The following is a 27,704-nucleotide window of genomic DNA, read 5'->3' as shown; positions in this document are numbered from 1 at the left end:
TCAGTCTAATTAGATCACGTACATTCCTGTTTCCTGTGCACTCTGGTACAAACCAACGTAGAACAAATCTTGTAATTGTATAGTTGAGGTGTGTATGGCTTCAGGTTCATTAATATAATATATTGTAATGAACGAACGTTAATATACAGTATGTGCATGATAACTTGGCTCGACAAGAATTAATGTTAGAATGGTGGTGTACTCCTGACCCCTTGTGGAAGAGATAAATTCAATGTCAGTGAAATAGAATAGGGCACTGAAATATGGTGTTGTTTTGAATACTATGTATATAACATAGTATAGTAAACATGAGTAACAATGTAATTTGGGACTTTATTCTGATTGATAATATGAATTGAAAACCTCTCAACACTAGGAAAACCTTCGGCTTCGTCAATAATTTGAATACGCATGCGCAGAAGCCATATGAACCGGAAAGGTTTCGACCATTGTCTATCAATGGAAAAACTCCATTACCCGTCAGCCTTTTGTTTATTGTTTAAAGTCACGAGGTACAGTGCTGTAGTGTCTGGGCGGATTTCGTTTGTCTTTCTTCCTCGGGGAGTAGAACACAAATTGGCTCGTACTTGGCAGCTTATTGTCGAAACATCAAGAGTCAAGCTGCAAGAATAAGCCGCCCGCAATGCGTAAACGGAGTTAACATTAGTACAGCAAGTGACGCTCTCCTTCGCCCAGCAAGTTCAACATGATGCCTGTGAGTTTCGTTACAGGACATTTTTTAAGTGTTACTACGCAGATCCATGTGTTTGCGCTCGCCATACTAATGACTATGCATTGTACACTCATGCCTGTGTTTGACAAGTGTCTATGAGTCCAGCATTATATGCGTACAAGCGGAATGGTGCATATTCTATCAGTAGATAAGGACCAGAACACAGTCATTAAGTTTTGACATCAATGGGACTCATTTTCAGCATGCGAGTTTCATGACGCAGACCAGCACACTTTAGTTCACAATGTTTGTTTAAAAATGTGTAATTTTTGGCCTTAAGGTTGAAAAAATATATTAAAATTTCAAGCCTCAAAGCTTCAAATTATTAGTGGATCGGTTGAAAATACTTTGCCATTCCTTCTAACATCTATATCCACATTGTATTTGATGAAAAATCCAAATTACAACTGGATGCGCTTAGAAAAATCAACATTACGTGCTTTCATGCGCACTGTTTGATTTTCAGTCAGCTCTCCACGTGTTACCATTTTGAACAGGAATGAGGGATTTCGAACTGAGTTCACCCAAATGTGAGCCAGTTTAATGGAAAAAATAATCGAATTAATCAAACATAACATTCAACCCACTCAAGCATAACATTCAACCACTAAAACATGTTCTCTCTGTTCAGCAATGCAAGTATTAATCAAGAAATGTGAACGTGGGTTATGATGTTTTCTTTTTTTTTTTTTTTAATAAATCATTAAATATGAAAATTCGGGGACAAAATTATGTTTTTGCTTAAAAATATTTTTTGTTAAAATCACATTGTGTAGAATTGCTATCTAGTGGTGAACTAATAGAATGCAACGACCTAAGATCTAAGCGCATGCATTTTGAAGCGCACGCACTATGGCGCTTCAGAGAGATCACTCGTTGCAGTCCTACCACCAATTTCTTCAGCAGACGTACAACAAAAATATCATTACAAATAAGTTCTAGTGTTCCCCTCATGTGACAAAATAAGTGCATTGCATTTGTTACACATGCTGTAGTCATGATGTAGAGGTGACTACGTTTGTCTCCTTCGGGTACCCGTAAGATGGCGGGGAAACAAGGCAACCTCCTGTAGGGGAGGCGCACCCTATTCAATATCATTAGAGATTACTTCACCCACTATTATATATTTTGAAAAATTACGCTGATGTGATGGAATTTGTTTTGCAGATTATTGTTGACCCTATAAAGAGTTTCTACATATGATGTATTAACTAATGCAGAAAGAAAAAGTGATTTTGTGTGCAGATATAGGCAGATGTGTGCGGCATAAATAAACTTTCATTTGATTAGGATGTTCTAATATATTTGTTGAGCATTGCAGATGCCTAACACTCAGACATAACAGCCAACATGCTGTTCTCTTTCAAATCCAAATGTCTTTTTTTTTGTAACTCAAAAATACAAAGTATATTAAGCGCCCAACCGCTTCACCAACTCTCAAAAACAAATACAAATATTGCACTTTATATGCAACTCTGTACCCCATCACATTCATGTACTCCTGAGAAGTGCACTGGTCTCTGAAACTTTGTTTTTCTTTGCTATCATTGTCCAAAGACATAAGAATTTCTTTCTCAATGCACATGAGCATGAATGCCTCCAGATGCTTCAAGGTTAAAGTGCTCCTGAACCTGTTTTATTATTAATTCCACTGTCGAGAAGCTTCTTTGACAGGCAACCTTTGTACTGGACAGTGTTAGCAATAACTTGTGAGGAATCCTATAGTACCCGTCCACTCTGGAGTTAAGGGCTAATTCCTTGTTTTGGTTTTGTTGGCTCTTCCTCCTCAGTCTCACTTCCAGCAGCATGAAGTGGGGCAGCATGTCAGTTTTTATTTTATTTAGGTCTTTATGTAACATACTATTTCCAACAGATAAAATGAAAATACCCAAGAATGAAAATAGTTCTGGTCTGATTAGTAACAGGCTATATTTTGGCATATTGTGGTGGCTAATATAGATGGCCACAGTTTTTTTTGCACCAGAGTCCCACTGGGACTCGATACTGAGTCCCAATCCAATAAATCGACATTGTATTAAGAAGAAAAAAAGAACGCATCCAAATTATCTTAGTTTATTCATTTATTTTTATTATTTATCTTCGACACAACTATCCCAACATGGCAGCTTTTATATGGCTAGTAGTGCAGTGGCAGCAAATAAAACATTTAAATTCTGTTTTTTGGGTGGGGGCACATCAGTTTTTCAGGTGGCGTATTAAATTAGTTGTGTTAAATGCTGCGCTATCCTTCCAACACGCGAAATGCTCAATTTGCACACATTGCAAGTCGCCGTTGAACTCTCTCTGCTTTCCACATTAAAATATTTACACGTTAGATTCATGTTAGTTTCCCTTGACAACCACCGGAACGTTCCCCAACTGGCTGCGTTTACTTCCGCTGTCTCCAGGTATGTTGCGTGGTGTGTTGTGTATATATATATATATATATATATATATATATATGAGCCTTTCTACCGAATTGGTTGAAATTGCTGTCCCACAATGAAAATCAAAATTTAAAAAACAATGACGTGTTCAGATCTTACATATTTAGTAATATATTGTTATGATCTATTTTACCACAATGCATTAATTGAGATACTATTAAACTGAATGTATAAAAAGTCATCTTTTATATGTCACTTCCTATTGGGAGGTAGCTGTCCCAATCTCTAACTCCTAAATTTCAATTCATGAAAAAAGAATGTTGAAGATTTTTGCCAATTTAAAAAATACTTTACTTTAATAGAACATTTTGGTTGCTTTTAAATGTATGGTGAAAGATTTACATGGATTTTGTAGATTTATTTTCAAATTAGAAGTTTTTATGTAAAAAAAAAAACCTGTCCCAACTTTTCATGTCTCTACCGAAATACAAAGAGTATTTGTCTTTAGGCAGGGCTTGGTTTTAGCCACATCCCCAGAAATGTCACCAGTAAGAGACATTACCTTCATGTTTATCACTGGGCACATGGCGAGTAATTAGTTGGCAGCATTATTAAGTTATGTGCCCTCCAATGTCTGAAAGTCAGCATCCGGTTTTAAGGACCATCACTACCGAACACCTCATTTCGGCAATAAAATGAGCACTTTTTATTTTAATGCTAAATGTACTGTTTTCTATCTCTGTACACATGCTCAAAACTGTTGTTTGTCATTCCAATTACATTTTCATTTGGAAGGTGAAACCACAGTTTTTCAATGATGAAGAGCCCTGTGATGGACAGGTGAGCAGTCCAACGTGTAGCCTGCTTTCTAGTTAAGTGATTACAATGCTACCCTCAAACAAAGTATTACTGCAACAGCAGCAACAATATGGTCACTATTGAAATGTTGCAATCACTACTGAAAAAAGTGATGATTTAACAAAAATAAAAAGTATTGAATTATCAACCAACAATTTTTGATAATGAGAGTTTAAGGGTAGGTTTGTTTTAATTAATGATGACTTTTGAAGTCAATATGATCAACTTTCTGCATTTTACAATGAAAAATAGCATATAAATGTTGATTTATTTCGGAAAAAGTCATTTTAAATTCTGTTAAAAATTCGTTTTGATGTCAAAACCATATGTATTAATTTATAAAAATACTCTGTAGAGGGGGGAATGGAAAAAATATGAATCGGCTAGTAGAATTATCTTTATTCTTATTGATATAATTGTGTGCTTCGGTAGTGACTCATTTTAGGGAGAGGTAAAATATTAGAGAAAAGCTAGAAAATACTATTTGAAAATTGACTGTACTTTTACTATATTTGTGCCCCTTAGATATGGCGCAACATGAATACAATAAAAGTTTTTCTGAAATAAAATACACATTTCACACATTTTCCAACTCTGAATTTGAACCAATTCAGTAGAATGGCCCATATATGTATATATTAGGGGTGTAAGGGTACACGTGGGTGTATTAATACGTTTTGGTATGGCATGTTCGGTTCGGTCCACTTATTAGCGCGAGCTTACGCACGGGCGCTATTGACTGTTGCATGCGGGAGAGGAGAGTGGCGGCACAACAATGAGAGCCAAAAAAGAGCCAGAGCTCGAAGGTCACTGCGGTCTCCTGTTTGGGAACATTCTGGCTTTCCTTTTCCCCATTGCCAATGGGGAAAGGTGCGTGGACAAGTCCGAACGTTGTGAGCAAATGTAGTAAGTAGTAGTGGTGGGGTCCAGGGATCAGCACACAGACGTTCTTTTGTCTGTCACATTATTGTTGCAGCGGAGAACACAACGTGCTTTTATGTGAATTTAATTTTATTTTAACTTTGGCAGTGATGGAATTCCTTTTTTAATTAAAAAAAAAATCCAGGAAGAAGTACCAACAGCAGAATGACATCAGCAGGCTAGTTTCAACTGTTTTTCAAAAGAGGGTTTTTTTTTGTTTTTTTTTTGTTTTTGTTTTACCCCCATCAGTTGGTTTGTTTATGGATCTACATGACTTCAAAGCAACCAAAAACCACAACCATGAAAGTCTGTGTAAATGGAATGTCTTCTTCCTTCATTACATTGTGAGACAGAATCAATTCACCTGGGGAAAAAAACCCTAAACTATAATCAAGGGCAATCTGCGTCATTGCGTGAGGAAACAATAGATGTGGAGCCTAATCAAATAGCATGCAAGTGCTTAAAGGCAATGCTAATGTATAGTTATCTGCCATTATACTTGACATTCTCTTAACATGACTGTTGTATATGTATTTATTTTTTAGATGACATTTGAGGCGTCATGTAGCGTGACACTGCTGTTTGACTTCTGGCATGTGAACAGCCCTGAAGGTATCCATATTCATTTTCTTTATTTCTCCTTGTAGACCTTCAGAATTGTTTGCTTGTTTGGTGGATAGTTCAATTTTTTCTTCGCTCAGAAAAGTTTTGAAAAAGGTGTCATTTAGTGTTAATGGTACTTTCAAAGAAAAGTCAACACAAGAATTTGTTTTTCAAGAATATGTTATATTCAGGCCCAGTGTTTGAAACAAGGCATTCTGATTAATATTGCATTTGTGGGATGTAAGATTAAGCCCAAAATCTGCCCGTAACCACCAATCACCTGTTTTCTGAAGCTGAGCTATGATTGGTCGTTGTCTGAGCCCTGAGCATCTGTGATGTCATTTTCAGTCGACAGAAGTGACAAAATGGCCGCCCCCTGTGATGGCTAAAAACGCATGGATTTTGCTGCTTAAAGATTAAATCAACCCAAACATATTTTTTTCAAGAATGTTCCCAGCAGGCCCACTCGTTGAAACACTTTCTGATTAATATTGCTGTCGTGCAATATGCGTTAAGCAGTTAAGCAGTTAAGTTATTTAACATTCGATGTGTGTGTTCCCTCAGGTATGTTTTTGTCAGTGATTGTGGTCATGCTGCTGACAGTCTTGTACGAGCTGCTTAAAGTGTGGAGGGTGTGGCTAAGCAAGAGCACAGTGTTGGCTCAGTATTCGACTCCTTATACCAACATGCCATCCCGTCGGAGCCACAGCAGTTCTGTGCTGGAAAACAGCCCCTCTGAATCCTCATTGACTCCCAGAGAATCACAGCCTATGCTTCCAAGCAACAGGGGCAGGTAATGTCTCTATCTTCCTCACCACCTCTTTTTGACTGTTAATAATTCTTTCTGCCAAATACGAGATGTGTCAGAGAAGTTCCAGAATTGGTGTCACCAAAGATGGCTTTCAAATCCAAACTACATACCCTAGTACCTACATACCCTAGGGATGTTTTTCCCCTTCATTGTGCCAGACAATCAACCAACACATCTACAAGGAGGTTCTGCTGTGTTTGCTTCATGGCAGGACAATGGGCCATGCTCACAATGCCCAAATCATCCGACAGTTCCGAGCCTTGTCCGACTTCCGTTGTGTTGACCTTTCTCTCGCTCATAATCAACATACAAGCCGAAATTCACCCTCTAACCTTTATCTCTTACTCTGATCTCCAATCTAAAATGATGGAACACTACCATCTACCATTTGTCATTACAGTTATGTACAAACTTGAATTTCACAGACTAGCTAGGTGAGGCCATCTTCCATGCCTCCCTGTTGATAAACCTACTTGATGAATACAGTATATTTGTCATGGCAGTAAACGGTTGAATTTCAACGTCGACGGCAGTGAATGAGTAACTTTCATACGTACAAGCAACAAAATAATTGTGGGATATGATGATCTTGCGAAATGGAATAGCAATATTTTAGTTTAATATTACACAATGTATAGTTTCATTAATTAGTATCATTATTTTAAGAGGGACAGTAACGAGGCAGCAGATTGTGCATCCACAGTCAGCCATACTGCTCTCGGTAGTGGACGAAAGCTCTTAAAAAGCCTCACTCCCCAGGGAGTGCGTGTGGGTGTGTGCGTGCGTGCGTGTGTGGGCGTGTGTGTGTGCGTGTGTGTGTGCGTGCACGTGAGAAATGACGCCAAGCGTTCAGTCAGCCATACTGCTCTCGGTAGTGGACGAAAGCCCTTAAAAAGCCTCACTCCCCAGAGAGTGTGTTTGTGTGCGTCTGTGCGTGTGTGTGTGTGTGTGCGTGCGTGCGTGCGTGTGGGGGTGCGTGGGTGGGTGTGTGTGGGTGTGTGCCTGCACGTGAGAAATGACGCCAAGTTTTCATGCTCATCCGCAGCTGATTAAGAAAAAAAGGGCACCGAGTGAGATGTGGAAAGACTATGATTATAGATCCAACAGTTAGATAATACAAACTAAGGGCCATATTGTCCCATGTGCTTATATCAGAAAAAGCACACAGCTTTTGTTGCTGTCCATATTCTCTGGTCAAGTGAAAAGTCATTTACGCAGCCACAAGCCAGGTATGCGCTCTGGGTGGCGCAACCCATATGGGGCGTCCTCTGTCAAATTTGGACACACAACCTACTCGCATTCTCACGCTTTTTTTTGCTTCCGCACTTCAGAGGCTCTTCTAAATCTAGCGCCCCATGAAGGTGAAACATCATATTGCATGTTTTTATTCACGGCATTCTGATTGACTGAAAATGACATCATAACTGCTCAGGACTCAGGTAACGACCAATCACGGCTCAGCTTCCCCCTCCTCTTTCCCAAGCTAAAAGGGGGTGATGAAGGAGACCAGGTTTGAAAAAGTGGATGACATAAAAATGGCCATAACGGCAGAATTGTGGGGGATCCCGGAAGAATAAAGGTCCTGCAACATTTCTGACACGCCTCGTGTATATATACACAAAAGCCATGAAAAAGTTACATAAGTTCCAAACTGTAAAGGGGAAGTCAAGTCAAAAATGTCTTTACAATATTTTCTATGCGCCCCCACTTGTCTAAACAATGGCATTCTGATTAATATTGAATTTGTGGAATATGAGTTAAGTAGCAAAATCGAGCCTTTTTTTTAAATCCATCTCAAGGGACTGTCATTTTGCCACTTGCTGTCAAACAGAAAATGACATCGCAGTGCATAAGGACTCAGGTAACGACCAATCACAGCTCACCTGTTTGGTCATGGGATGTTTGCAAGCTGGACCCTTAGGCACTGTCATGTCATTTTCAGTCACTGATTTCAATACAGTGTGCACCAAACCGTAACCATGCACTGACCGTAATTGAATGAATGATAATCATTATCTGTATCCTGGTCCTCAGACGGTTGTTACATGGAATCCAGACACTGCTCCATTTGCTGCAGGTGACTTTGGGCTACATGCTGATGTTGTGCGTCATGTCCTTCAACACTTGGATCTTCCTCGGCATCATCGCTGGTTCGACACTGGGTTATTTCATCTCATACCCTCTGATAGATCACCATTGACGGACAGTGCAACCCAGGGTGTATTCCAACCAAAATTAAAAGGATCACATTTTTGATTAACATAGGTTGAAATCCTCTTGATGAGCTGTTTTGATGCTTGGGGTATGTTAGTGTTTGTCAAACTGTCAGAGCACCAGTATGACTCACAGCAGCTCCGGTGGACGCTGTACATGCATGACTGTTGTTCTGTGCTACAGAAAGTTCATGTTAAAGTTATAATAGCTACATGAGCTTCAATGATTTTAAGTGGTGAAGACCAATCTAATAATTCACAGCGGGAACTCAAAGGGAGTAAAGGAATTGTGATCAACACGACTTCATTCTCTGTAACTTTGTATATTAAAGCTACAATAACATAGAAACATCTGTTTAAGATGATACCTATGCTAATTTTGTTGTTCACTAGTCTGAACACTCATTTGTTTGATTAAAATAAAGGGAAAAAACTATGGCGAATTAAAATTTGGCTCCGATTCAAAAGTCATTTAATCTTTGCACAATAAAGCTGGGTTTATTTGGACACGAGATTTACGTTATCTGTCACAAAATAATGCAGAGGCCACCTTGAGGAACCTTATTAAATCGTGAATTTAGCTTGTAAGCAGGCCGTGGGTGGCTAATCAGGAGCATTGGGACAATTCCTGGTGGGCCGCGCTGCAATTCATGTCCGCATAGCAATTTCCTCCGGCCCACGGAACCATTTTGAAATCAGCAAATAAAGTACCCTACGTACGCTGTCACTAATTATATGAATGCTTTCTTGTTTCAGCTACATTTTTGCATTACTTAGCTCCAGTAGACCATTATGTTATACAGTGCCCTTCATAATTATTGGCTCCCCAGGTTAAGATGTGTCAAAAGCCTGAAAATAAATTCAATTTTTATTGCAGGAGCATACTCTCATGCTGAAAATTGTAGAAATGGTTCACCAGATGCAAATTCAAGCTCCTCCCGTGGTCATTACAGTTCCCAGACCTAAACCCCTTGATAACCTGTAGAGTGAGCTAAAGTGAAGAGTGCAGAGGAGAGGTCCCATGTTGCTGGATGATTTCGAGAGATTGTGCAAAGAGGAATGGTCGCCAATTGTGAAACATTATAAGAGAAGTTTTGGTGCTAGTTTGTTGGCAAAAGGGGCCTGTACAAAATATTAATATCAGGGGTGCTAATAATTGTGGCACACATGATTTGATGTAAAAATAAATTAATAAAATAAAATCTTAATGTGGGATTTTTGCCCCCATTAAATAAATGCACATGAAGTAAAGGTTGGATTTTCTTTTTTTTTTTTTAAATGTTAGACATATAATTTGAAAGAAAATCTGAAATTGTTAGAAGAACATTTTAACCAGGGGTGCTATTAATTATGGAGGGCAGTGTAGCACTGACTGCAGTACTTTTGTTACAATTGGGTGTCACCAAAAGTAGCAGTAATTTCATACCAAAAGTAGAAATAATTTAACACATGACTAGACACACCACACTGTAATTATCTAACAACCTGTCTTTAAGAAATAACATAATAACGAGGCATGATAACAGTCACGTGTTAATTGTATCTGCAACAAAGCGTGTTTGGAAATGCCTTCTATGATTCTCTGATATGCATTGTGGATTCTCTGATATGCATTGTGATTACCGATGAGACAAAAACCACTAATCCTCTAGAAAAGGCCATAGTCATTTGTTCTTAAAGAGAAATATGTTAACCTTATTGTGCCTTAACCATTGCCTAATTTGGATGCATTTGTCTAATGTTCTTGTGAGAGTAGTTACATTCACATAATTTGCGCATATGCAATGGCACATGAGACGCCGTCAGACATCTGAGGATAGCGTGCACGCACTTTTGTGAGTTCGTCTGGCGGTGTGCGTCAATGCCCAATAACTTAGTGTCATTCAAATTCATGTGCACGCAAAAATTGTATGTGACATTGTGGTGACCCGGAAGGGAGAGAAATTCACCAGGGACATGCTTTTGCAGGAGGGATGGCAGTTGTACAAATACATTTTGGGGTTCAAAGGAAGTGTCTGATACACATGAAAGGGAGTGGCCGACTATCTGATGTGAAAACTGTTAGTTTTGTTGTGGAGGGTAAAGGACATAATTCACCTTCATCTCCGTATTTACCGCATGTCTACAACGTTCTTTGATAATGTAACTCATGATGATCGCAGCAGATTGAATTCTGAAGTCTACAAAATGATTTCGTCTGACAATTTACTGAAAAATGTATCCACACTAATCGGGAGAAGCTTCATCATGCAGCAAGACAATGACCCAAACACACTACCATCACAACAAAGGACTTTGTCTGGGGGGGAAAGAGGAAGGTCTTAGACTGGCCAAGTAAATCACTTAACCTTAACCCAATAGAGCCTTCATTTGACCTCCTGCGGAGAAACACCCACAGAAACAAACAAGAACTGAAAGAAGCTGCGTAAAGACCTGCAAAAGCATTCCAAATGAAGATTGCAACAGTCTGGTGAAGTCAATTGATTACAGGCTTGATGCAGTTACTGCAAGTAAGGGTTATGCCACCAAATATTAAATGTTATTCACTTACAGGGGACTGTATGTTTGGTTGATCTTAGTTCCTGTTAAATTATGTTCTCATACTTGTCGAAATAAACACTGGTCGTCTGGTGAGTTGAGTTGTCTTTATTTATTTATTTTAATCATTATTATGATTACAGACAATGTTGGAAGGAATGGAAAATTGATAATTAATGAGGGTCAAATTATACATCGTCATTAAAACGTTGTGAAGTAAAGTGGGCCGATCTGAGCCTATTTGAAACTCCAGGGCTGAAAATGTGTCACACTCCGGTCCTGATTGTACGTGTTAGAGCAGGGGTGTCAAACTCTTTTGTGGCACGTACGGGCCACTTTGTAGTTAGGGCTTCCCTCAAAGGGCCGTTATGAGGGCGGAACCAAATGAATGTTTAATCGTCTCATATTGGTATTACATACTGTACTGATACACACAACAAATTGACGGATTACTAGTTTTGAAATCAGAAGTCAAGGATAATAGTTTGTTCATTATAGTTTAAATTACTGTAAAGATTGTACCCCAAAAACTCTCAACATTATTTAGTACACATGACAATTTTGATACAGATTTTAACAAGGACCATAGAAGCTGACACATGATTTGCTTCCGCAGGCCACATCATTTTATGGGCCTGCGGAAGGATCTATTACATTGTATTAAATGCAGTTACAAATTACTGTTGTCATTTTATTAACTGATTATTTCAGCCAACTGATTATTTCAGCCATTTTTACTATACTATAATGTACTGCAAAGTTTGGTATGTTTGAAGCTTTAGTCAAACTTGTATATCCTGTTGTTTGCTAAAATATTTCTAAAACCCTTTCAGATATCTATTTCATTCACTTTTCAAAAAGGTAGCTTTCATTTTTCATTACATTTCAAAGTTTTTAACTTGTACTTAATATCGGAATTTTTTTTAACATAAGAATCAATACTCCTATGTAAGTACGCGAAATACTTTTTCAACTGCCACGCCTCTAGAGGTTCTAGAACACTCTGCGTACCAAAATCTGTGATTCTGCTTTCCTGGACGTGACAAAAATACCCCCCTCAGTTCACCAAATGAATTCAGTTGAATACAGTACTAGCACTCTCCTTTCGCGCAATGCCGACAATAAATTCGTCCAATTGAATTTGCGGGTATTGAATCGACGTGGAAACTGTCCAATGAGCGGCAGTCTTCTGCGGCTCACAGAGGAAGGACTTCCTTTCGCAGCGAATGAGGCAGGTCAGTACTTTTGTGTTGGGCTTCATGTCAAGCACCGCATCAGGACAGGAATAGCCGGCACTTTGTGTGTTTCACGAAATTACTTCGTCAGCGGACCACAACAGCGCCTGAACTGACATGGCGACGGATATAACGAAAGGTGTGGACCAAGTGTCGGTTGGTAAGTAAGAAACCAATGGAAGTCAGTGGGCTAAGTATGTTAGCCACCTAGCCTCTGGTGACATGTGTACAGTAGCAATTGCATCAGTCACACGCATGCTAACAGTTAGCATGCTAGTCTTTCCCAAGCTCTTAGATTCACTTATATTTTTATTAATTTGCGGTCAACTAACGTACTGTATTACATGGCAGGATTACGAAACGGACGTGAAAATGAAATCATTGTAGCCTAATGGTAATTGTATTACAGCTGTCAGTTTGCTACACAAAATCAGCTGTTACGTCAGTGAATTGCGTTCATTTACCATCACGGCTTAATTTACGCACATCCTGTACAATAAACGACATTACTCATCACCTATAGTCTAATCATGTTTTGTGTAGAGGTTGTGTGAATACTGAATAGAGGAGATAAATCTTGTGCAATGCCCATTATACTTTATTTTGTTATTTTTAATACGTTTATCATCACGCCAGAGACAACGTTCGGTCTTAAATGGCAAGGCTAATTAAAATCATTAAAGCACACAGTTTGTGATTTCTTGGTTTCACAGCCGTAAGAAGCAATGCGTTTAAGGATGTGTTAAATTGTCCTTAATTATGGCTACAACAATACAGTATCAAAACTGAAAATCAGTTCATGTATGAGCTCACGGTGCTACCAAATTAATCACGATTGTTATTGGTTAATTTAAAAGAACGTAAACCTAGTTTAAGTAAAAATGTTGCCAGCAAGTTTCTTTCATGTCGTGACAGAAGTGAGCAATACTGCGGTAATGCCAGTTTTGGTGTGTCATTTTAATTCAGCCATAATGTATCTCAACATCAAAACTGTAAAAGTAACAACAATGCTTGAAACTGATTTAGGCTTTTTGGGATAATGTGTCTATTCTGTAATGTCTCATATGTGAGTGTTCGTTTCATTCACCTTTGAACAACGTAGCTTTACGGTACAGTTCAGAGTTTTTTGTTCACATTATAGTATATATAATCTTGCATCCCAATCACATCTGGTATTGACAGCGGACAGGAAATGTCATGGCATAAGCGGAAGTGACGTAGGAGCTGCCTTGTCACTGTGGTAGTCATGCACTCAATAAATGACAGCCGTGGATGCAATAAATGGCGCCATTTCAAACAGAACAAAGACAAAAGGAACAGCCGGACATTTTTTTTTTTTTTTTTTTACTTGTATTTGCAAATGAACTCAATCTTAAACACTCTATGGCCAACGAGACTATACACAGTCAATAAAGTAAAGAAATTACTATCCATCATTTATCCAAACCACTTATCCTCACAAGGGTCGCGGGCGTGCTGGATCTTATCTCAGCTGTCTTTGGGCAGTAGGTGAGTATACCCTGAACTGGTTGCCAGCCACTGGCAAAAATAATGCATAGACAGACAGACTAATGATCAAGATGAACATGGGAAACAGAAAGCAAACCAAACTGAACACATTTGACTTGTACAGTCTTCAATTGGAGCTGATGTCATCAAAAGGTTTGCAGGACTGTAATATGATCTTGCAGCCAAATCACATCTGGTACCAACACCGGCACTCCCCTCTTACATTGGTTTTCTACGTCATACCTGAACTAATATGGCAGTGGATACAACCAAAGTTGTGGAACAAGTGTCTGTGTCATTGGATGTACAGCCTGAGCTGTTCAGATGAAGCAAGGATTGCGAAACTGTGGATGAAGCAAGGATTGTGAAACTGTGGAAAATATGGGCAACTGATGACTAACCTGAACTTTATGAGTTTCAAGAGGTTTTTATTTCCACACTAAATAAGACTGATACCCCTAAAAAAAAACAACCCCCCCTCAAAAAAAAAACTCAGAGGTTTGTGATGAGTCAAGTAATTTTACAACCACATGTTGAGACAAGATGGGAGTTGACTTATGACAGAAATTTTGGTTGCGTAGTAAGCTTTATGCATTAGTAAATGTATACGGAACTGCACTATACCAAAAATTACATGGATTTGCCTTTTTTGACACCAATTTGTTTGAAAACCAAATGTATTACTCCTTTGAAAACCCCTATGTATGTTAGCTAACATGTTGGTGATTGAATTGGAGTTTATCAGGGAAGTTTATCTTCAGGTCACACAAGGTGTCATGTATACTAGATTTATAATTATTTATTACATAATATGTCTTTATTAAAAATAAATCATGTGTCAACCCGTGAGTCCGAAATCGTGACACAAAGCGAATCTTTTGCGTATTGTTTCAGCTCTAGGCTTTATAACCAGCACATTTGGCGGTACCGTACTTGTACGACATTCAAGTTTTGTTTTCAAGTTTGTGATTTCTTCGTTTCACTACAGTAAGATGTAATATATGTAGGCTTTATACTACAGAACATTACACAATTATTTAATGATTACACATCATCATGAGATGTTGGAGGTAGTAATGTATGTGAGCGAGTTGAGGGAGTGGTTTGAGTAATTTGAAGCGTTTGCATGTCATATCCTAAGGCTAATATTTTTAAGTAATTTAACTGCTGAAACCAAATTAACTGCAAGCTCAAAGAGGAATTCGACCCGAATTTTTTTTTTTATAAAAATGTGTGCTATGCGTAGCCACTTAGTCTAAACATGGCAATCTGATTAATATTGCGTTTTTGGAATATGAGTTAAACAGCAAAATCCACCAGTTTTAGCCATCTCAAGGGGCGGCCATTTTGTCACTTCTGTTGACTGAAAATGATATCACTGTTGCTCTGTGCTCAGGTGACGACCAATTACGGCTCACCTGGTTTCTGAATCTCAGCTTTGGTTGGTCATTAGCAGAGCACTGAGCAACTTTGATGTCATTTTCAGTCGACAGCAAGTGGCAAAATGGCCACCCCCTGAGATGGACAAAAATGGTTGGATTTTACTGCTTAACTCATATTCCACAAATGCAACATTAATCAGAATGCCGTGTTTAGTGGAGGTGTTTCGAACACATTTCAAAGAAAATTCTTGGGTTGACTTCCCTTTAACCTTTGAAGGATTGTAATGAGTATAATAAATTAAACCAGATCAGAATTGGCATCTCAAAACAAAATACAGTATTCATTTTGTTCACTGGTACACTTAATGTTGGGGCTGTCACAAGCGAATCTTTTTGGAATTGATTATCCTATCGATGATTCCATCGATTACTCTGGGAATTTTGTGTGTAAAACTGCTGTACTTGTGTACCTCAGGGGAAGTGTATGTGTCGGACAAATGTGGCAACGACCAGGATGGTGATGGGTCAGAGCAGAAACCCTTCAAGACACCTCTCAAGGTAAGCACGGTCCAGGCAATGTTTCATTTTTAACATTCAAAGGTGTGATTCAAGTTTAAAAATAGTTAACCACTGTTATTACTGAGGTGTGAAACAAACAAATCTTAACTTAAATTCATAATGCCAATTGTCAAGGTTATTTGTGACTTTTCTTAAATTGTCACCAGTGTATGAAGTAGAAAACCATTTTAAAGTAAAACATGAATACCACAAAACACTCAGCACTAATAGTTTATTATGAAGTGACTCACAAGGTCAAGCTAGACAAAGGCTAGTCAAAGTGCTTTGATGCAAGTACCTTTCACTCATTTCCTTGTTATGTATCTTCGTACACTGTACAATTCTCATTAAGGCTGGTCCCAAGTTGTAATTGTTGTATTATTTATTAATATTATTGGATATTATTATTATGATTTCAAATAAGTGTCACAGAAAAGGCCAAAGAAAATGCAAAAAACCCAAGCTTAAACCTTTGCTGACTAAAGTGAATGCCAGTTTCATCTATATGACTCTAAATGAACTCCAAAGTTTTGTGTGACAATCAAGGTACCCTTTTTTTGGCTAAAATGTTCATTACATTTTTTTTTTTTTAAATAAACGCTAAGGAGCCTTTTTTTGTCAGTAATGGTACCAAGAATATATTTTAGTGATATTGTCACCCAGATATCTGATCCTTGTGTTTTTTATTTACCTTCCAGGCTCTGCTCTTCATTGGCAAAGAACCATTCCCTACAATCTATGTAGACTCACAGAAAGAGGAAGAGGTAGCAGGATTTTTTTTTTTTACACATTTCTTTAGTATTAATATTATTATTATTATTATTTTTATTTTGTTTTTACTACGACTACAACTAGGGGTGTGCATCTATTCACCAAAGAATTCAACACAATTCTCGATACATGGGGTATGATATGCTTCCAGGTCGATTCATTGGGATTCATATAATTTAAGTGTAGGAATTCAATTTCTAAGTTGTTTTTCTTTTCATTTTTAGAGATGTAAATGTTCATTCAATGTTTGAGATAAGTTACAGTTTGTATGATGATCAGTGAAAACAAATATTTTCTCACTCCCAACATATGTTGTGACTCAGCAAGGTTTTATGATCCGACTTGCTTGAAATTTGGTGGCGACTCGACTTAGCTTGCGTAATTATTTTCCTGAGTGCGTGATGAGTTATCTTCAAGAAGTTTGATAATCATCTCCTTTGTTTCAATTGACATCTCTTATGTGTGAGCCATGATTCATGTCAGTCCACTTGGTGTAACAGCTCTCCAAGACATTATCACTCCTGTTTAACTGTAAACGCGCAGATCTAATCTGATGCAGGTGTTAGTTTTGGGAATGTAAATTTACTGGGTGATTCCATATTTTTCCCCTCTGTTTGTGCCAAACACATAGTTGTTACTGACTAAAGTATTTGTTTCTTGATTTATTTTGATGATTCTACATAATGTACATAACTTGTGTTAAATTTCTGTATTTTTGGCATCTTAATTTTTTCTGTCAGCGTTGGGTGGTGATCTCCAAGACTCAGATGAAGAATGCAAAGAAAGCTTTTAACCGTGAACAGGCCAAGAATGAGTCCAAAGAAAAGAAAGAGGTGTGTGCCTCACTTATCCCTTCACATGGGTTGCTGCAATACCCCATTTTTTTTGGGGGGGGGGGTGGATTCTTCATTATTCTGACTGTTTTGTTTTTTTGGTCTATGTTGATTGTACAGGCAGAAGACACTGAGAGGAGAGAGAAGAACCTTGAAGAAGCCAAGAAAATCATTATTGAAAAGGACCCCAGTTTGCCCGACCCGGAGACGGTTCGTCTTTGGTTTTGTTGTTGTTCAATCCATATTCATGACTGCTTTTTTGATAAACGGAACGTTGATACAGTACAGTCAAAATGCCAGAGCAGGATTAATTTGGCAGTGTGACCTCCTTCAACTTCCCTTAAGGTTTCCTTTCTCTGGACAAATTTGAGTTGTGTTTTTGCAGGTCAAAATCCACAATCTGGGACCAAAGAGAGGTCAGAGAGTCAAAGTGTTTGGATGGGTTCATCGTCTTAGGAGACAAGGTTAGGAGACTTCAACCCACATGACTAGTTCTTAGACTATATTACTGTTTTGTTTTTTAGTTTTGTTGTTCTCTGTTGTTGTTAGCTTTTAGCTCCAGTGTTTCCTCATGGGGGGGGCCTCCGCATTCGGGGGGGTGGCTGCCCTTCCCGCAGGGGCCGTCATCGCAGGGGCTCCTTGGGTCCGGGGGCCTCTACACTTTGTGTGGGGTCCACCCGGCTGATCCGTGCCGGGTTTCTCTGTGGTGGTGGCACCCCTGTGGCCCTGGGCTGTCATTCCCCTCAGCGTGGATGAGCTCCCCTTGGGTAGCCTTTCCTCATATGGTTTCTCTGTGCCTTGTCATGTCTTTCTCACACAGTTTATCAGGTTGTGTGCTTTGTGTGTGTGTGTGTGGTTTGTTGGGAGGGAGGGCGGAGAACGGGTCTTCTTTTTATGTTGTGTTTTGGATGTTTTACAGCACTTTGAGTGGCATTTTTATGGATGAAAAGTGCTATATAAATAAAATGTGATTGATTGATTAATGTGGATGGCTATATTCACTGCTCTCTAAAAAGTGAAGCCATTTTAATTGAATGGTGTTTGTCTGCAGGGAAAAATTTGATGTTTATCGTGCTGAGAGATGGAACTGGTTTCCTGCAGTGTGTCCTGTCTGATAAACTGGTAAAACTCAAGCAATAATGACCTTTTTTGAAAATATCTATTTAAATTATCCAGTGGACGACATCACTCGTTATCAGAGCTGGCCATCGCCTCGCCGTCACTGAGTTCCCGTCTGCATATTCAAACGACCCACGTGGTCCGAGTCAGCCAAACGGCGTTGAGAATGGACTTAACCTGTGCCATGTCACACGCAGGTGCCGCACTCCTGACACCCGGTCAGTAAGGGAAAAAATAGAACAGAGTTGTGTATCTTGCGGTCCCACAGACGCCCCATATTGTTTTTATTTCAGCAATCACCACGCTGTGCGTTGTTTGTTTATCATTTTTTCTTTGTTTGGCAGTGTGTATGCTCGTGCGCCGCCTGCGTGTGAGTTACGTTCTCGAACGTCGATTGGCAGTCGCCGACACGGGACTGACTGGGACATGGGTTGTTTGAACCATTAAGGAAGGGAACGCATAACCGCGTTTCTACCACTAGAGCTGGGAGCGCGGTTGTGTCTTTCTACTCTTAAAGCCAGGAGAGCCTAAACGTCATTTTCTATTTAGTATTTAATTCTCGGTTTCTTAACCAATGAAATGCATCAGAATATACACGTGACGGTGTCGTATGCCCGCAGAAGATGTTCCGGAATTCTTTCGAGCGATAATGACGGCGGTCGCAGGAGCTCCTAAATTAGTAACGGCAGTGATATAGACGATGCGCTCGCGGACTTTAAAATCGTGAAACCATCCAAATGTGATGTATGGTTAAGATATGTTTGTAGACTATGACAATATCGACGCCTTTGTAACAGAAAATAGGATGGTAATTACCACTCAATTAAAAAAAAAAATTAAAATTAGTGCTTCTCTTTGCACTGACACTTTATTTTTTACCTCTTCGATTGAAACAGTTAAGATGAATAAACCCGGGTCTTTGTTAAAGCCACGTGTCTAAGCTCTCAAATTCTTTTGAAATTATGTTTTTGTCTGCTACAGGGACTGAGATGTTAATCATTTTGTAAGTGTTGAATTTCTGGGAAAACTTCCAAAGACGACTTTTGGTTTTGGGGATCTGTTGAGCCAGGCGCTTTAGGCCATAATGGGTTAAATATGCAGACGGGAACTCAATGGCGGCTAGGCGATGCCCAGCTCTTCTCATTATAATATGTTGTTCTCATGTGTGCTTATTGTTTTAATTAGTAAAAACTTAGTTCAATGTGGAATCTCTAAAAATGTGTTAACACCTTCTAACTGACTGGTCTTGTTCTTGTCTCCAGTGCCAGTGCTATAACGGCTTATTGTTGTCCACGGAGAGCAGTGTAGCTCTTTATGGGACTGTGACGCCAGTTCCTGAAGGAAAACAGGTGAACACGCTTGCTTATCAACAAATTATCCATTGTTTTTTTTTTGTTTTTTTTTAAAGTGGCATACTGTTTTTTTATTCACAATCTAAAACCATTTCCAGTGTTATTTATGTCTGTGACATACTTTTGTCAAAATAACTCAGGGATCAAGAACTCAGGGTCATTATAGCACACTTTAGAGCAGGGGTCACCAACTCCGGTCCTCGAGGGCACCTGTCCTGCAGGTTTTCAATCTCTCCCTGCTGTAACAAAACTGATTCAAATGATCAGCTCATCAGCAAGCTCTTGAGAAGCCTGATTACGATCCTGATCATTTTAACAGGTGTGTTACAGCAGGGAGAGATTGAAAACCTGCAGGACAGGTGCCCGCGAGGACGGGAGTTGGTGACCCCTGCTTTAGAGGGTGCTGTCCTGGCTCATGCAAGTGAGTCAACCCTCAGCCCACCCCCATAAACTGCAGCTCTGCTTACCTTTTTGTATCAACATTGTGTTTCAGACACTATAGTACAGCGGACTGATCCACCTCTGTATATTGACTGCCTAACTGCCGAGTTACAGGCAGTAAAACTTGTTGTTTGGGTTGTTTATGTAAATTAGCCGAATTGTGATGGCACAGTAATATCTAGAACAGCTTGCTCACGTGCGCAGTGTCACGTTGTGGACAAAATTAAGCTTCCTTCGCTCTCCTAGGCACCAGGAGGCCACGAGCTCCACTGCGACTTCTGGGAGCTGATTGGCCTGGCGCCAGCAGGCGGTGCCGATAACATCCTGAACGAAGAGTCAGATGTGGACGTCCAGCTTAACAACCGACACATGATGATCCGAGGCGAGAACGTATCCAAAGTCCTCAGGGTCCGATCCACGGTCACGCAGTGTTTCAGGGAGCACTTCTTCAGCCGTGGTTACTATGAGGTGAAGCACACCGTCTAGATGTCATCTTAGTTTAGTAGGACTACGTGGTGATGCAGGGCTAGTTTGAGGGTTAGGCCTGGACCCGCATAACAATTTATAACACTACAATCAAATGTCAGTCGCCCCTCTATTTCTCTCCAGCTACAACATGAGCTTCAGGTTGCTTCGGTTTTGCTTCCAACATAATCACGGAGACTCTGTGACTAATCCGTGAATCGTCAGACCTCTGTGTTGGTCTTAAAAAAAAATAAATCACTATCGTAAATGTTAAGCATGTTTAACATTTATGATTGTCAGGCTGACAGTTTTCCAAGCATATTTGGGAGGCCAAGACACTTTTAACAGCACATGCCAAGCTACAGGATAACCTTTTAGAGACATCTGATAATAACCGGGTCCTTGCTAAACCTTTAGCGGAAAGAGGGGGAGCCATCAGGTTCCAAATCGGTTCCATTATTAATATGTGTGCACCTGGCTTGAATTAACCGAGATCAATAGCTTGATTTGATTGACTCCTTATCAAAGGGAATCCGATTTTTATTATTCGTCCTCATGTGTGGGTTTTCCTGTGGCTATACATTTGCTGACTCCCAATCCATTTCACTCTTGTTGCATTGTGTGTTTACATGCTCTGTCTTTTTCTTCACACAAAAAAGATTGTATCTGTTAGAGTAAAGTACATCAGCTGAATCATAACATCTGTATGATGTAGTCAATGCTGTGGTCTCACTTATTTGCTTAGTCAAACCCAGGTGGTGACTTTTATTGGCCATGCACTTAATAAGGACAACCTCTGAGTCTCATGATCATCATCATCATCTCTATTTCCGGTCTCCTGTGCAGGTTTTCCCTCCAACTTTGGTGCAGACTCAGGTGGAGGGCGGCTCCACGCTGTTTAACTTCAACTACTTTGGCGAGCAGGCTTACCTGACGCAGTCCTCCCAGCTTTACCTGGAGACATGCATACCTGCGATGGGCGACTGCTTTTGCATTGCTCAGTCGTACCGAGCTGAGCAGTCCCGCACCCGCAGACACCTCGCTGAGTGAGCATAACAATCTACTCTTATAGCCATGCAAATCAAAAGTCACTGATTTAAGTCCTCGTTCTTCAGGAAGTCACCTTAAAGTGAACCCAGAAACACAGAAAAACATGCCAAGCTAGTCACTAGTAGTTGCGGTCAGCTAAATTTTGAGTTAAGGTGCTTCATCGTAACCCATCAATGGTACCTGGCTGGTTTTGTACTAGCATTCAGAACAAAATGATGTGGAAGCTAAACACATAACAAAATGTCTTTTTTATGATGTATCATCGCTAGTGGTGGGCGATATTGCAAAAATATATCACGATTTAAAAAAAATAAAATAAAATCACGATCATGATTTTATCATGATTATTTTATTTTATTTTATTTTTTTAGACTAATTTGCACATTTTGACCATTTCCTCATGTTAAACCCAACATATAAAACCCAAACAGAAAAAAATGACATTTTAACTGTGCCACTTTTTATCAAAAATGTGCAGTGAACGTAAACATAAAAACACAGCTCTTAACGCGGGCCTAGTACTTTGAAGAGTCATTTAAAGCCCTCGTTTTCCACAGTTTTAATTGGAATCATGTCTTCAGCAAGGTAATAAGTCACTGCCTCAGTTACTACTTTAAACTGCTTGCTTGTTTTTTCATATGAAGTGCCCTTGTTAAATGACTGTCTTAGCTAGCGGCTGCCTCTGGCTACCATGTGTCTGATCCCTGTTTGCTTTGGCTGTCGGCGCAGTTTTTGGCGTGTTGTCTCCTCAAATGATAAACAGGTTTGTCGTGTTACCATCTGACGTCCGAACTGAGTCTCTACAAACTTTGCAAATAACTGGTTTGCGCTTTCTCCTCTGAGGAAAAGCCAAACCAAATCGACGCTGTGGATGTGGAGTTTCTTTTCGGGACCAACTCTGCTTCGTGGTGACTTTCCGCTATAGCTTCCGGCTATACAAACAAACAGGGAGGCGGGGAGTGTCATGTACGGTTCAATGTGCGTACTGTGATTGGTTGGTCGGGTTTGCGTCAGCGGCTTTTCAGCCGCCATAGAGCTAAACTGGAGACAATCAAACGACCTTCCGGCTTTATGAGATCGTCAACACGTTAAAGTCCTTAACGATCTAATATCGTCATATCGCCCACCCCTAATCATCACCATTATTTTCTGTGCAGGTACACACACGTTGAAGCAGAGTGTCCCTTCATAACCTTTGACGATCTGCTGACCAGACTGGAGGATTTGGTGTGTGATGTTGTGGACCGAGTGCTAAAATCCCCTGCTGCACAACTGCTCTATGACATCAACCCGGTAGCGAGATCAACTTCACCCTTTCTGTTGTTGTTTTTTTGAGGGGGGGATTGCATTCTAATGTTGCTATTTTATTTGCTGATGATGTACTCAGGACTTCAAACCTCCTAAAAGGCCTTTCAAGAGGATGAACTACTCCGATGCCATCAAGTGGCTCAAAGAACACGACGTCAAGAAGGATGATGGCACTTACTACGAGTTTGGAGAGGTGAGCATGTCACAGACAAACGTTATTTAAGTATCTTCGCTCTCAATGGCATCCGAAATCTTTAGTGAGGTCTTTATTTCACACTAATTGGTGATTGTTTAGTACTACTTGATATATATAGGAATTCAGAATTTGCATGGACTTTTCAGTGTATTTAATTTAATCTAACTTCATTGAACATGATGTTATTATTCAAAAATAACATTTGAAGTTGCATTAAAATGTCTGGGTGGATTAAGCAAGGCTTCATAAAACAGAACAAAAAGGAAGGACATTTGTTTGTTAGATTCTTTGTAGTAAGAACGCTTCCTCACAATAAATGCTTTACCCTTGGAAGCCTGTTTATTTCTCTTTTAAATGGTCCCTCATTTGTAAGGAGCATCCATTGGTTGGATAGGCAGCACAGCTAAATATGTGGGTTGCTGCCATGAAAAATTAGCCAATCCCGGCCAATGCCAAACATCTAATTTTGCTGTTGCCATGGACTCTTATTTTGAGCTTTTTGAAATTGTGAGTAAGAGCCCTGGGCTGATCGCTAGTCCCACCTCCAAACATTGTTACAACAAAGAAATAATCTACCAAACACACATTTCCTTACTTTTTGACCTATGTTTATATTACTGTTTTTTTTTTTTTTATATATATATTTTTTTTGTATGCATACTTATGTTTGTAGAAATAATGATAAATACACTGAACCCTGATATTCTTGCAGAATAGAGACTGAGCCCTGCCACAAATTGTGAAAATCTCCAACTAATTGCCCCCAAGCTAATCAATCACTTCAACAAGTAGTAATTCCTTGCCACCAAGATGCCACAAGATGGCGCCAAAGCAATACATATTTATTATACAAGAATTTTGCCGAGGCACTCAAATGAGGAATAGGTGTTTCTTTTCGGCAAATAATGGATGATACGTTCCCCAAGAAAATTGCCAAATATGTGCATTTGCAAATGGCAGATTGTGATTATGCACAGGCTCACTCGAAATAATAATCTCTGTGATCGCCTATGTAAGGCATTCTTTTTATATGAAATGTGTTATCCTCATAACCATCCTCATTTGTCTCATGTTTTTGTGTGTCAGGACATCCCAGAGGCCCCCGAGAGGCTGATGACAGATGCCATCAACGAAACAATTCTGCTTTGTCGTTTCCCAGCTGAGATCAAATCCTTCTACATGCAGCGCTGCGCAGAGGACAGACGGCTCACAGAGTCGGTAGGCACCATTATTGATCGCACTGGCCTCAATTCAGAACTAAGTGCTGCACTCTGCCAAGGACAAAATATCCTATTTGGATCAACAGCTAAATTGTGCACCTTAGCCACTTACGGTACATTGAAGACACACAACTCTAAATTCAGACTTGCCTGCATACGGAAAAAAAAAAACGAATAAAAAATAAAAAAGCTTATATCCACAATTTAATGGGGTTGTGAAAAATGAACTGCATTGTAGTGAGGTTCACTGTATTGTACTTTGTAAAATAGGGCTAGGGTATAAGGCCCCTTAAAGACAACATGGTGGTGAAAATTGAAATGTAATCCTTTTGACATGCCCCCCCCCCGCCTCGTCACAGGTTGACGTTTTGATGCCAAATGTGGGTGAGATTGTCGGAGGCTCCATGCGTATCTGGGACTCTGAGGAGCTGTTTGAGGGCTACAAGAGGGAGGGCATCGACCCAAATCCGTACTACTGGTACACTGATCAGGTAACTGACCACTTTTCACTTTTATGCTCATCTGCTTAAATAATCATTTTACTACTGAAGCTCAATATGAATTTCTTTATTGTACCATTCAGAGGAAGTATGGCACGTGTCCTCACGGTGGTTACGGCCTGGGTCTCGAGCGTTTCCTGACCTGGCTGCTGAACAGACACCACATCAGAGATGTCTGCCTTTACCCAAGATTCATCCAGCGCTGCCGGCCCTAAACACTCTTACGACACGTGCACTCTTACCCTTGCCTGTGGAATCATCATGTTAACCTCAATATTGAGTCAAATACAGCAGAATTATACATTTGTTGCATTTTTTTTTTCTGTTAAGACCCAATCACACCAAGTTGTTTTGCGTATGGTGCTCGGACACGCTTCTGATCATGTCCCCTCATTAGTGCAGTCACTTCCGCTTACTCATGTCCACTTGTGCTCTCTAAAAGAAACACATTTCCTGTAATTGTGAAGCACTGAATGTGCTTGATTGGTTCCTGCCTTAAATGTAGTCTTTCTCGATCCATCCACGCTGTGACTGAAACTTAGGCAAATGATCTATATTAGGGTCAGTACAAAAAGACAAGTTGGCAACGTGGCTCAATTTTTTTTCTTTGCAATGGTACTCCCATTTTCCTCGTGTCCAAATATCCCCGGAGGAAAAGATGTCTACATTTTCTGGTGTCTTCAGGTTGTTTATTGAACAAATGTCTGTGGTTTTGATATAAGAACATTGTTGGAGGAGGTGTGGCCTTCCATGAGGCGAGGACAAAGCAAGAAAATAGACATTGCACACGGGTATTGATGATGCTGATGTGGATTTACAGTTGGACAAAACTTAAAATCACCAATAGTAACATTGGAAATTCTGTGCTGTCGTGCTGATGAACATTAGACTATTGTCTTGCAAATGAACAAAAGCCTGGGCTGCAACTGGTGCATCAGGTGATTACGGTTATGTATGTGGCATCAAATGTTTCTTCTGTTTTTTTTTTGATCTGACAAAATTGGAACATACAATGCTTCAATAAAATTATGCAAACAAATAAGTAATTGTCCTAGGATTAGGTGTGTTTTAATCATGTCCATCGCTTTGCACAGTGCAATGACACTGAAGCAGCTTGGGATATTCAAAACATGTAATCGTCCACTGTGCTACCAACATGGAAGTATACTCATGCACACAGAAATAACCAGTAACCACTAATAGCATAATTTGACCTTCTCTAAACTTCTATTCAGAAGTTTAAGCACACGTCCAACGGTTTCAACATTTTTTGCACAACTTCTGTAACTGAACAGCAAAAGTCACAACAGGTGTTTCATCATGAATGGACCAATACATTTCCTGGTTCAGTTGGAATTTGGGGGTATTTAAACGGTCTAAGTCATACTGTTCCCATTTTGACATTACAAGACCATTATGACACTTAAGGGATATTTCAAACAGGGTTATTGGAGGAGTCAAGAAATGAACATAAAGTTCACTTGTAAAGCGCAGTTTTAGGCTTACCCTGAATGTCAACCGACAGCAAAATACTGCACAGTACAGCATGCCAGAATTTTTGAGAGAAGTGCATAAGATACCTCCTGTAAATCTGGGCCTAAGTAAACTTGACTGGTTGACATTCATGTTATGGAACCTAGCTGGCAGTTAGCTGAACACGATGACGTAACAGCGTACACGGTGATGAGGCGTTCTCACGCTGTATCACTAAGACACGAGTTTGGACTTGTTTGGCTGAATTTTCTTTCCTCACGGGAACGAGAAAGGCTTGAAGAAAGAAGCGAGTAAGCACACCAAGAAAAACAGGTGTTCTGCCAAATTGTCCTACTCCATCGAAACCTCTGATTTGACAGCCTGCTCTGCCAAAAACGTCATACTCTTTGCGAAACTCCCTACCGAAGGCTAATTTGACAGCCAAAACACTACCGTGCGCTTTCAGCTTCTTTTGTTTAGATGCGCAGTGGTAGGTAGAACTTTTAAAAATCCTTTAATAAAATACTTAAACGGAGGCGCAAGCAGGTATGGTGATGAATGTGGTCACTATGCTCAAAAGCTACTACTGTACAAGAAAACACACGCAAAAAGTATTTTTACGACAATGAAAAAGTCAAATAAGACTCAATAAAAACGAAAATAGTAAGTACTCACCGCTTTTAACCGAATGTACGACAGGTAGGACAAAAAGTTATCAAATTTCCCACGAAAACTCTTATCGGCGTTGTGCGCGTGCGCAAGCGCACCGGGCATTGGTAGGACGCATCGATCGGTAGGAAAGAATTTCAGAACACCGGTACAATCCAAAACAAACATGGAAAATCTGGAGCCTCGCGAATGGTAGCGTTTATCGTCCAAATTAGGCAAGATACCTACGTATAATTCTTTTTTTAATAAATAGTGTATGTGCGTATTTTTAGTTATAACCGAATGTATCATTCGCTACTGTACTATCTATACTGATTATACAATCTACACACATTGCGCAAGCGATTACTGTACTTAACTGCCAGTGTCAAGAGAATGGGCGTGTCCACTACTAGCGCGTGTTGTCTTATGTGTTCTAGTAGCGTGATGTAACATGAACGTAACAGATTTGTATGAAGTTGTCAAGCTAGAGGACGTGATCAAACGGAAGTGATATTGACCCAGACAAATAAGTTCCCCAATAACATTAAAAATCATAATAACTTGTATGCCTTTTTAA

The 27,704-nt window shown here is 39.7% G+C and overlaps 2 protein-coding genes across 3 annotated transcripts; both read left to right on the top strand.

The window, feature by feature from the left end:
* The first annotated feature begins 490 nt into the window (after window positions 1–490).
* On the top strand, window positions 491–11,160 carry slc31a2 (solute carrier family 31 member 2). The gene is made up of 4 exons (XM_086053365.1): window positions 491–715; window positions 5,445–5,511; window positions 6,067–6,295; window positions 8,348–11,160. Exons 1-4 carry the CDS (start codon window positions 707–709, stop codon window positions 8,511–8,513), a joined length of 471 nt encoding a protein of 156 aa, XP_085909491.1. The 5' UTR covers window positions 491–706; the 3' UTR covers window positions 8,514–11,160.
* A 1,066-nt stretch (window positions 11,161–12,226) lies between these two features.
* nars1 (asparaginyl-tRNA synthetase 1) lies at window positions 12,227–26,045 on the top strand. 2 transcript variants are annotated; one of them, XM_086053660.1, is made up of 15 exons: window positions 12,227–12,438; window positions 15,666–15,748; window positions 16,447–16,512; window positions 17,260–17,352; window positions 17,473–17,562; window positions 17,738–17,816; window positions 18,404–18,474; window positions 19,734–19,820; window positions 20,511–20,732; window positions 21,576–21,775; window positions 22,937–23,072; window positions 23,167–23,280; window positions 24,370–24,501; window positions 24,863–24,994; window positions 25,087–26,045. In XM_086053660.1, exons 1-15 carry the CDS (start codon window positions 12,417–12,419, stop codon window positions 25,216–25,218), a joined length of 1,659 nt encoding a protein of 552 aa, XP_085909786.1. In that variant the 5' UTR covers window positions 12,227–12,416; the 3' UTR covers window positions 25,219–26,045. The 2 variants fall into 2 exon arrangements, with proteins under 2 accessions (XP_085909786.1, XP_085909785.1); XM_086053659.1 differs by having other exon boundaries at window positions 12,230–12,459.
* The last annotated feature ends 1,659 nt before the right edge of the window (window positions 26,046–27,704 follow it).

Source organism: Filicampus tigris, chromosome 15 (assembly GCF_054856515.1).
Source record: "Filicampus tigris isolate MCC_2025a chromosome 15, RoL_Ftig_1.0, whole genome shotgun sequence".
Lineage (NCBI taxonomy): Eukaryota > Metazoa > Chordata > Actinopteri > Syngnathiformes > Syngnathidae > Filicampus > Filicampus tigris.
Note: the sequence above shows the minus strand (reverse complement) of the source record. Positions and strands in the feature narration are given on the sequence as shown.